General features: G+C 32.4%; 1 protein-coding gene and 1 long non-coding RNA gene across 2 annotated transcripts; both read left to right on the forward strand.

Annotated features, from left to right (window-relative positions):
* The first annotated feature begins 3,107 nt into the window (after positions 1-3,107).
* LOC133189862 (carcinoembryonic antigen-related cell adhesion molecule 1-like) lies at positions 3,108-9,625 on the forward strand. The gene is made up of 6 exons (XM_061325256.1): positions 3,108-3,133; positions 4,579-4,889; positions 6,657-6,998; positions 8,225-8,756; positions 8,886-8,954; positions 9,598-9,625. Exons 1-6 carry the CDS (start codon positions 3,108-3,110, stop codon positions 9,623-9,625), a joined length of 1,308 nt encoding a protein of 435 aa, XP_061181240.1.
* LOC133190013 (uncharacterized) lies at positions 8,672-10,690 on the forward strand. Its single transcript, XR_009721549.1, has 3 exons — positions 8,672-8,756; positions 8,886-8,954; positions 10,406-10,690. It is a non-coding gene; the product is annotated as an uncharacterized LOC133190013 (long non-coding RNA).
* The last annotated feature ends 1,509 nt before the right edge of the window (positions 10,691-12,199 follow it).

Below are 12,199 nucleotides of genomic sequence, written 5' to 3' on the forward strand. Positions count from 1 at the left end.
GCCGGGGTTAGAACCCACGACCTTCCGATCATGGAGCGAGCGCTCTACTCTGAGAATTGTAATTGAAGCAGCAGTTGTCAATGATGTAAAAAAGACTGGTCTTTGAATAACTAGAAAAGGTGGTATGAAGAAGAGTTTGATAAAGAATATAGTCTTCAATTTGTTAAATTTATGTCAAATATTAGGCTGAGCTGGTCATATCAGGAGAATTGAAATTTGAAGATAACGAACAGAAATCAAGCTCAAAAGTCCATTGAAACAATACATATTTGGAGCAGAGCAAACATGAACCTCTAAAAACATCAGAGGTGGGATCAGGTGCCAAGGAGACGTAAACATCCCCTGTCGATCCGACGTATGCTACTTGCCATGATCGGGCAAACGGAAAAATACATAGACAATACTGTGTGAAAATAATGACCTAATAATTTTTATGAAAAAAGTCAGTCAACATTCGACTTTGTGATAGATTGCATATGCTGATAAGGTTATTGTATCACCCCCCCACCCCCCCCCCACCCCACCCCCGGATTCATTATTGGTCAAATATAAACAGCTCCCCCATCATCCACTGCTAGGCAAATTCAATCCAAACGCAGTGAAATCAGCCTTTCCAAATCAATTTTGATTCTATCGAATAGACCAAAGCAATTACCCCAAATACCAAGATACATGGGCTCTATGTTCAACACCAATTAAACCCATATTCTTGAGGCATACCTTCTCCGGTATTCGGAATAACAAACAGCTCAATAAGTCATCTCGGTATTAATCAATGGTTTTCATTTAAATTATTCCGGCCTAAGGACTCCCCTGAAAAAGATTGATTGATTGATTGTATGTTGTTTTACGTTCCGTTCGAGAATTTTTCACTCATATAGAGACGTCACCATCTGCCGGTGAAGGGCTTCAAATTTAGACATTTACTCAGCACTCAGGGCTATTGAGCACGCCTACCGTGACACGGGGCCTCGGTTGTTAAGGTCTCATCCGAAGAACCCGCAACTTTCACTTTAAAGTGCCGAGCCCTTGGCGAAGGAACAGTTTCTACCTATTTTTTATCGACTTAGGTCAGTCGCGGCCGTGATTCGAACACACGACCTTCCTATCACGGAGCGAGCGCTCCCTGAAAAAGAAAAAATACTAATACAGAGATAGATGAGCTTTTGGTTCATATCAGATTTTATTTTTCCGAACATCCAGTTTTCCTAGCAAAGATTTGCATGATAACATAAATCCATGATTTATTTCCTTATTTTGACAGCTGGTTTTTGAGGTAAAAAGGTCAGTCATATTTTGAAATCAAACTTATTGCAAGTAAACTTATTACTTTTTTATTTATTTATTTGTTTTTATTATTATCATTATTATTTTTTTTTTATTTATTCATTTTTTGCAGATTTTAATTTCTTTTTAAAAGGAATTTACATATTTACATGTAATATTTACATACTATCCTGCTATGTTCATGTGTGCAGACATATTTTTTTAAATATCAATTTGAAGAAAATAAAGTCTATATGAATGAACAAAAATTTGATTAATTTTCTATTGTTTGGTCATTTGAAAAGCCCATTGTCCCCAAAACTCTTATAAAAAAGAAAGAAATCAACATTTATGCCAAAAATAATTTGATAAAATTCATTTAACGTATTTTTGCTGATACACGAACGCAATTTTTCAATTTTCTGCCAGTGCCTTACAGTACCAATACGACGTAATTTATCACATTTTGCCATACTTTTATCTTTTCGATATTGTACTGGTATGTGCTGGTCACAGAAACAGAATACGTCAGATTTATCTTTAGCTAACTGTGAACATGATGATTATATCTTTACTTAAGCAATGATTCATTGATTCATTATATGATATGAGAAAAGAAGCAGCCTGATCCGAAAAGAAAGTTTTGAGGAGATGATCAGAATTTTGTTTTACAAAATTTCAATTTGCCATTAATGATGACCATGGGTCATTTTTCGATATTGAAGATTGGGTTGAAATGGTCAAATTTGGCACCATTGTCAGTCTCTTAAAGGATTGTCATAGAAAAACACTTCGACCTTTCTGAAAAGATATAATTGACCCTGATGAACCTAACCAAAAGTTGTTGATATGGGTCACACCATAAAGGACGTTAAAAATATCCGTTTTCTTGAAGTTTTTACTCTGGAAAATAAATATAAATGTGCCAACACATATAGAGATACAAACGCTAGACATACTTGTAAGAGTTATTTCCTTGATTGATCACAAAAACCAACAAAAAAAAACAAAGTGTTTCCGTTGAACAAGATATATCTAAAGAGTTTCCAATCACTTCGAAAAATATGTCAAGGAGAAGCCGAAGGTCATGTAAAACATTTTGATGTAATGCTGTAGAGTTTTTGTAGAGTAAAATACTTTTTTCAGATATCGCAACTTTTAGCGAATTTAATTTTTGAACTCTTTCCTCTTTTGAAAAAACACTGGTGCCATATTCTGATGTATATTTTCCTGCTGAGTGGCCACGACGTTTTTTTGGAGCAGATCCATTTAATTCTGGCAAACTTAAAAATCAGGCCAGATTTAAAAAAAAAAAAGATATCAATTTCCAATTTATTGTAACTCTTAAATGGACCAAACCTTTAGAAATGATTTTGCTACGAATGTTTACTATACCGAATATGCTTCAGATGCTTCAGATTCTGTATTTTATCTATGAATGGTCAATTTAGAGATTTTGGAGCAGATTTATTCCTGAGTAATTGCAAATTCTACACTGGACCAAGCTTGCAGGAATGATGTACCGTGAGATTGACAGTATACATTTTGCTTTTGGGTGGAGACAATGACCTAATCGGGTGAAGGGTGAAAAATATGTAACATTTACTTTCAAATTCAGTACCTATGGATAATGACCATGATATAGATGTGTCGAGTTTTTATTACTTTTGAAGAATCTCACTATGATTGAATACATTTGAAACCTTTCAAAATTTTATTTCACCTTCCATGTTCATTGAAGCCGGATAGTCTAGATATTAAACAAAAGGAACTGAGACCAAATTTAGCCATTCTTTTTTTCAAAAGAGCTATTCTGCTTCCTTCCTGCAATAAAAGTATGAATGGCAAAAATCTGTTCCAAAGAGAGGTAAGGCTTCTCTATGTGAGATTTAAGGTAAAGATATGTATACGCATCATCTTATCCGGGGGATAACTCTTTGACATTTAAATCAATTAAATTTGGCCAATTTTTAATGTTAAAAATTTAAAATAAACTGGTTCTTTGAGACACCTTGTTCCTATTGCTCTCATTAGATAATTTTAACAGAGTTTCTCTCTTTAATCCCAGGATAAATTTTAACCCTATACTGTAGCCTCATGCTACCCCCTCTCTCTCACAACATAGGGATGCCTCAATTTCAAATATGATTAACATGGTTTTGCAGTTCTGGGGATTTTTCGAGCCATGTCCTAAATTCTATTTTGTTCGTCAGAGGGAAGTAGTGAGACATCCTTTTTTTGTTTTTGTTTTTGTTTTTTTTTTTTTGTTTTTTTGTTTTTTTCCAAAAAAAAAAAATTAAGCTAGTTAGAGCTAGTTATCCTTAGACATGATATCTTATTATCACATAGAAATTATATACTAACAGATGATCATTCTAAATAAATCATTAATTTTACTAGAAAACACATGCGTTCCTTGAAATACTCAATAATCCTAGCACAAGTGAAATAGATATGTTTCGTGGGATACTCTATAAAAATAATGAAATTTTATTATATTATATTGTATTATATTATATTATATATTATATTATATTATATTATATTATATTATATTATATTATATTATATTATATATATATATATATATATATATATATATATATATATATATATATATTGATTAGCTACAGAAAGGTGTTGATTGAGCGATCTGGATACAACAAAAAAGATGACAATACTTATTATTCTCATCCTTCTTCTGGCAAATGGTAGGGTTTTATTTTATTTTAATCCTTTCTCGTATTTCATTTATGCATGGGATGTCAAAATATCCAGTACACTTTTATTCAACGATCCATGATTTCACCTCCCTTACTCAAATCGTGTTACTGATTTTCAAAACAATATTTCCTAAGTGTTTGTCAAATAACAGAATTTTTTAATATACACTTTTCTCACAATTTCCTTCCTAAAACAAATATTTAAGTGTATAATTGATCAATATACAGACTTAAATGAATTTATCTTAGTAGAATTATATATTCAGTAACATAATTATTTCTTTGATATTAATTGGCTTACTTTTGTAAAATAAATCTTAATCGATCTTGTGATTCAAAAAAAAAAAAAAAAAAATCCACGTCCACAATTCATAAATTGAGTATGCATATTGTATTATTTAAGGAAGCTCTATCTTTCCATTTGCATATTAAAATGAATTTTTCGATAGATTCACATTATGGATCTTTGGAGTGATTGACTGCAGGATAAATTTAATTTTGTATTAGGTGCTTGCTTGCTCAAAATATCGACACCACTGGAAGTTAGAGTAAAGTTACAAAGGAACACAAACATAACACTTCCTTGTAGATACTCTAGAGAGGACAATGAGGAAATTTCAGATAGAAAAATCAAATGGCAAAAACAAAGTTCTAATGGTTATGTGGATGTTGCTTATTTTTCGATTCCTGGCGGACCAGACCCAAGTATTCACCGTGACTTCAAGGAATCGCTAGGAAACAGAACACACCTTATAGCACCACATGAAAACCTCACAAGAGCTACATTGGTTCTAAATAATGCTGTCTGTAGCGATGAAGGATTGTACCAATGTTGGATAGAGTATTATGTAAATGATGCTATCGAACATGAACAAAACCAAACATCGGTCATATTCCAAGGTAATTTTAAGAACAATGTGTCATGTCATGTGTTAAATTTTGAATTTACTTATTTACTGGATGAAAGGGATACAAAATAAAGAATATGACAAATGTAAAGGTCCCGTGTCAAGTAAGCGTTGGCACGGCAAAGCTTCACTGCTGTTGACGTAGGCACCAAGCATACCCTAACAAAAAATACTATAGTGAACTATAGTTTACTATAGTTAACTATAGTAAATCAAAGTGTCAAATGTATCACCATAGTGAATCAAAGTGATCACGATAATGTCATAGTGATCACTATAGTAAATCAAAGTTTTCAAAGTGATCACTATTATAGTAAATCAAAATTTTCACCATGGTAAATCAAAATTTTCATAGTGATCACTATAGTAAATCAAAGTTTTAATAGTTATCACTATAGTGTCATAATGATCACTATAGTAAATCAAAGTGTCAAAGTTATCAATATAGTTAACTATAGTTTTCATAGTGTCAAAGTTATCACTATAGTTAACTATAGTTAACTACATGTATAGTATTTTTTGTTAGGGTAGGTCAAGATTTGTGGACCTTCATATTTAACTTGTGGTGCCTCTATGTGAGTGAAAAATTCTCAAATTGGATGTAAGAAACAAACAATTAATCAATTGATTATTAATGAAATTAGGATACATAGATCTCAGGTAGAATTATCTTTTCACAGAAGTAATTTCAAAGGGTATTATTAAAAGTAGTTTTTCCCACAGTACCAACGCCATCAGTTTTTGTATTTTATTTCAAAATACATAGTTACATATATCATAGTTTTCAATCTAGGTAAGATATCAATTGATCACTTTTGTTCAGAGTTGAAAGAATTCTCTAGTTCAGCTAGGCAATTTAAAGTCTACAGATATTTTTTTTTTATTAAGTACATGTAAATGTCTGCCACTTCAAATATAGATCAATCATTATTCTTTCCGTTGCTTACCGTTAAGAACGTAATAGTGTAGTGCACGTTCCGAATCAGCTTATACATGTGGGGTTCAACTGAGTAATCTTTGGATTAGCGACAACCCCCTTGCGCGCTTACAGCAATGACTAAAATTTACATTATAAATTCCCGTAATTTACATTGTAAATTTCCGTAGACTCTGAAAAATATATCAAATCAGACAAAATACGGTTTGGAAATGAAAAAAAACTTAAATGTTGATTGATATTTTCTATGGGAAAAAAAGTCAAACATGTTTTGTACTAAGGCGTGATCAGTTGTTATTGTTTATATCCAAAAATTTTGCTGTGTACAACTCATATAAAAAAAAAACTGGCAATTCGCAGCTCGTTTTTTGCTTAATCGAATATATATATTATAGAAACAACGTTATATGTGTGAAAATATCATTTAATCAAATAAATGACGAAAACAGACAAAATATAAAACTCATATAAATATTTAATTGGCTGGGATATAAAGTCAAGTAAACAATGTTTAAATCTGACGAGATTCAATTAGAGAACATGACTAATGTTTCCCAGATTTATGTTCACAGTCTTTCGGAATCGGGAAGGTTCTTTCGTTTAGAGAGATTACACTAAAATTCATAGACTTTGGACTTGTCTTGAGTTTTTCTGTTAATTCCATTTGATTTCTCTTTTATCTTTTGTTAGATACTGGTTAATTTCTTTTTTAAAGTCCATTTTAGTTACCAGTGTGTGGATCGCCATTCAAAATCCTTTTAATAGCAGTATACAAACGTACTATCTTAATTATCTTTTTTTCTTATTTTGTTAATTAAACAGCTGAAGCAACTGTACCAGACGAATTTGTCGTAGAACACTCCAATGAACTTGAGGAAAATCAATCCATACGCTTCATATGCAGCGCTGATGTCGGAAATCCACCTGGGAATATGAAAATTTGGAAAGTTCCAAGGAATTCAACTGAAAAAGAATTAATATACTCTTCAAATTTTAAAAACAATATTGTTATTAAGACAGAGAATTGTACTAATTTTCTTAACGTAAGCTTAACGTACAGTGTTTCCAGAGATGACAATGGCGCTGTTTTCAAATGCTCATCACAGAATAGCCTTACTCCGCAACCAGCACCAAACAAAGACTCAAAGACAATCTCAGTTTTGTGTAAGTAACATAGAATTGATTAGTCGACTAAATGCATTGTAAAGTTGGAGAAGTCGGAAAGTAGCATCTTCATCCTTTAAATTATACTGCAAACTGCAACATACTTTCTTTTAATTGCGGGTATAAAACAGTTTTTTTTCGTATCCCAGCATTATGTACATTTGTCGTTTAATTTTCGAAATTATTGAAATTTGGACAATATTGAAGAACTGTTAAGAAACGGAGGCTTTATTTACGTTCCATTTTTTTTTTTAAATTCTTTAGAGAGAGAGCGAGAGAAGTATTTTCCTGTAGTGACTGTGTCTTGTCATGTTTAATCGTGTCGTGTAAAATCTCTTCCATATTGGTCGATGATTTTACCTTATACTTGTATTAATTCCAATAATTCCTACAGAGAAAAACAGCGTTCCTTAGTTTACAGGGTACATATATATTGGTAGAACTGTTATGTTTTTTTTTTGCCAAGACTATACCCCCTGCTTAAATTATCGATTTTGTCTGATGGTGTTGTACGTCCCATTCAAGAATTTTCACTCGTGTAGAGACGTCACTATACATTATTTCTTAATAGCCTTCCTCGGTTAAAAAAAAAAAATAATTCTGAGATTATTATATCTGAATTTATGCTACTATTAATTCTCTCTCTCTGTGGGTGTGTGTGTGGGGGGGGGGGGGGTGAGTGGGTGGGAGGGTGTGGGTGTGTAGGTGTGTGTTTTAGTTTTAATTAGAAATAGAGAAATAAGATACGAATTTATCATGTTCAAGAATGAAGAATGCTAAAAAAGTCAAATAATTTATTTTAAACAGTTTATACAGGCTTTATTATTGCTAACAGACAAAATCATATTAAAATTTACCTATCAAAATCAACCCCATTTTTTCATTCACTACAAATCTACATTTTGGTGTCTATATGGAAATTCAATGCAGAAAAATGAAATCCGCCAAAATAGATAAAATTTAGTCAGTAACGAATAAATTTAAATCCAAACTCGAGGAAGTTTTTCCGAATTTGGGGTATGTTATGACCTTAAATTTTACAAATAATGTGTAAAGAGTAAAAAAAAATCTAAAAAAAAAATCGTAGCAGAATGATTACATAAACTACCTTTAAGTCATATTGCTAAATGGTTATTTTAAAATAACTGAATTTCCTGGCATTTGGTTTATCTTAAAATAGCTGAATTAATCGGTATTTATGAAAACTTGTATATTTTATGTATTAGATGGTCCAAAAAAGCCCGTGGTTACGATCACACCATCGTCATCGGTGTATTCTGTTGGGGATGATGTAAAACTAGACTGTTTTACCATCAGTAATCCACCGCCAGTGTACAGATGGACCTTCCTATCCACGAACGCTAGCGATGAGGAACAAACTATAAACTTGAACAGAAACGGGTCTTCATTGCTATTGAAAAATCTTCATATCAACAATTCTGGAAATTATATTTGCTCTGCTTTCAATACATTTAATGGAAAGACTCTGAATGTTACATCTGTGGTATCTATATCTGTAAGAGATCCAGAAATACAACTTACCTCTGCTACACCAACAAGAGACGCCGGTCCATGTCAAACTGGGGAAATGTGTAAAGAAAGGAAAGGACAGGCTGCCGGTAGTTTCAATACTTGGATGGTAATATCGTTGATTTTTGTTCTGTTGACAGTGGTATTTGCGACATCGACTGCCTTTTTAATCATTAAAGAAAAATCAAACCTACAACACTGTTTTAGAAAAACAGATGGGAAACTGAGGTACGCGCTTTGAATTGCCACCTAATTGTAAGATCTAAAGCATAAATAGAATCAAATCATGTGTTTAGTATGAATTTCTTTTGATAAAATTTTTAGTTCTGAAAATAAACTGCCTTTTCTTTTTCTCAGTATTACCTCCTCGGACACCAAAGAAAAAGTCAATGGTGAAAAAACGTGCCACCAGGACGGGAGCAATCCGTATGATTTAGTTTTAAATTTTTCTTAAATTACCCCCTTTATCGAATTTAATGGCAAAGTCTGTTTAGGAATGGAAAAACCCTAAAATCTGGCTTATATATAACATAAAATAGAAGGGATTTTTTGTTTGTTTGTTTGTTGTTTAACGTCCCTCTCGAGAATTTTTCACTCATATGGAGATGCCACCACTTGTTGATGGAGAGCTGTAAATTTTGACGTATACTCGGCACTTAGGGCCATTAAGCAGAGGAATCTTTTTCGTGCCAGCACCTACTGCGACACGGGACCTCGGTTTATACGGTCTCATCCGAATCACCGGTCTCCACGTCCCACCGTGAGATTTGAACCCGCGACGTAAGGATCAACTCCTTACTCCGCGACTCTATAGCAAACACTCTAACCACTGCGCCACGCTGGCGACTAAAACAGAAGGTGCACAGTGGCACTTAGTAAGAAAGATTCTGTGAAAGTCTCATTAAATTTTATTCAGTGATATAGGAAGTTTTGAAGATAAGAGATGGCTACCTTTATATTAAATAAAGAATGGCAACCTCCATATTTTCCGAAGGAAAAGTAAAATAGATGGCACAATATGGCACAATCTAATTAAGATTCTTTGTAAATTTCATTTAATTTTATTCAGTGGAGGAAGAGGAGATGAGGATAAGTAATGGCTACCCCAAGTATACTAAGAAAATCCATGTTTGCACTGGAAGACCTTAAAATCTGTCCAATCGAAACGTTAAATAGGAGGTCACAACGGTACTATGTTGTGAAAGTTTCATTAAATTGCATTCAATGGCGTAAGAGGACCTGCGAATAAGGGATGGCTACTCTTAAGTTTAACTGACACCCATCACTATATATTCCCCATTTTTCAACTGCTTTAGATAATGTTGTTTTGTGCATTTAGGAAGTCAAGTGAAAACATTTTTAGACTGGAATAACACCATTCGTTCGAAAGAAACATCACAATGTTTTAGAAAATTTACAATTTATTTATAAAGCTTGCAAAACTCGTGTAAGCTTTTCGAACATAAAAATAGAATCATAAAAGTACAAGCACACTTTTTTTCTTATCTATTTAAAATTTAACTGGATCGCAGACCCTAATTTAAATTAGATTGTCTTTTGTCAGATCTTGATACAAATTGCAAATATCCGCAGTAGCTGTTGTCGATGAACAGTCATACACCTAACAGAAATAAATATTATGTTTATAAATAAACTGTTGCAAAACAATACATTATATATATAAAAAAAAATTTAAACAGTCAGCAACACATTCTTGTATTTTTGTCTAAACAGCAAATAACAGAATAAAACTGTAGTATTTATGGTATGACTTCATCTTAATGTACCGATTATTCGGCTGGTATTCAATTCAGATGGAAACATCCTTGATACACAATATTGATTATTTTGAAAGCGATCTTTTTTCTTTTTTTCAGGTATGACATTGCTTGGAGTTAATGTGAAATTTGGCCAACATTCTTAACATTAATACATCTCCAGATGGATATAATTCTCCGATTCATTGATCAAATGACATTTGTGTAGGGCATGCAGATTTTCTTTTTCCGGGATGTTTGGAACTAGACCATCTGTGTATAAAGAGTTGTTGAAAATGGAAATATCGTATCCCAGTGCTAGATGTCGCTATTATTTTCTCCCTCGTTTACTCCTCCGAAAATAAATCTTTCCTTGACTAATTTGAATAAACAACCACAAACATATTAGGTTCGGTGCGTTTGTTACAAGATTGCATTTATATAATCTTTCTCAATGCAGTACCTAACAACAAAATGATAATTTACGACAACAAAAAACATATATAATAATTATATTACATGTACATACAAATACATTACATAGTTCTTAGGGCGAGGATGGGAAAGGAAATTTGTATGTCCTAAAAATCTTGTAATAAATGTCGCAATGACCCAACACGCGCCTGACACACTATTTATACTAAGCGGCAAATCGTTCATGTGTGAAATAATTACTAAGAATAGATCGGCAATTTCCGTAATCTCAAAAACGTAAAGAAATCCATTTAAGCTTTGCATAGAAACAAAATTTCGGTACAAAACTATACTACGAGGGTTGTCCCAGAAAAACGTGAACTTTTTAAATATTTCATAAACTAACTTACCAAAGTTATTCATTTTTGGCACAATATTAGGAAATGATATTTTCGTCATTTTGATTAAATATTATAAGGTTGGAATGTGCATTTAAAAGCAGCATTTAAAAGGTGTTAAATATCGGTGGTCGGCGCACTGCAATTTCTTGACTTTCAGAATTAGCATTGCCATCTATGTTTTCTGTATTATAAGGCTGTACGGAAATATAATGTGACAAAAATTACATCCAGAGGATCTGTACGATCTAGCCCTAACAAAAAAAATACTAAAGTTAACTAAAGTTTACTATAGTTTACTATAGTATCAAAGTTTTTTAACTATAGTAAATCGAAGTATTTTACTATGGATTTCAGATTGTTATATATTTTGTTCTTCATTTCACAAATGCACTTTTTTCATATTAAATGGAAGTATTAGTTGTATATTCACATATTATTTCCAAATTTTACATGTTATTGAATTTTAGAGATTTTAAGCTTTGAAATCTCAAAGAAAATTCCCGAGTAAAGTTTCGTAGTAAATCAAAGTGTCAAAGTTTTCACTATAGTTAACTATAGTAAATTTTTGTTAGGGAGAGTACTCGTGTGTAAAAAAAATTTATACTTTGACATCATAAATAACAAAAATATGACGTCATATGACCAAACACGAGGTTCAAAGATGGATGAACTGGTCATCCGATGGAAGAAGCGTTTGGTAGGTCAACAAAAATGACGACAAAATGAAAAGTCTAGAGCTGGACATCATACGTGGAGACAGCCGTTAACTATGCAAGCAGTTAAGTTTATGATCGGGGTTGGAAAAGTGTCTATTAAAAGAATTAATTCCTTGATTTATTCTTTACTGTAGTACCTGCGAAATGGATAACTCAGTAACTAAAAGAAAATCAAATGCAGTATCGAGTTTATGCTTCGAACGCATTTTTTAAAGACGCTCGATTCCTGAACAAATTCAAAAATTCCACGAGCTACGTTTTGACGTCGTCGGTGTTGCGCCGGGAGCTATTTTGAATGATTCGTTTATCAGAGATAAAAATGTTATGTATTCAGATATTTTATTGAAATTTCTGTGAATGATGTAAAAAATGTTGATTATGGT

Source organism: Saccostrea echinata, unplaced genomic scaffold, assembly GCF_033153115.1.
Source record: "Saccostrea echinata isolate AGI-Se365-2 ecotype Australia unplaced genomic scaffold, CSIRO_AGI_Sech_v1 ptg000020l, whole genome shotgun sequence".
In the NCBI taxonomy this organism is placed as follows: domain Eukaryota; kingdom Metazoa; phylum Mollusca; class Bivalvia; order Ostreida; family Ostreidae; genus Saccostrea; species Saccostrea echinata.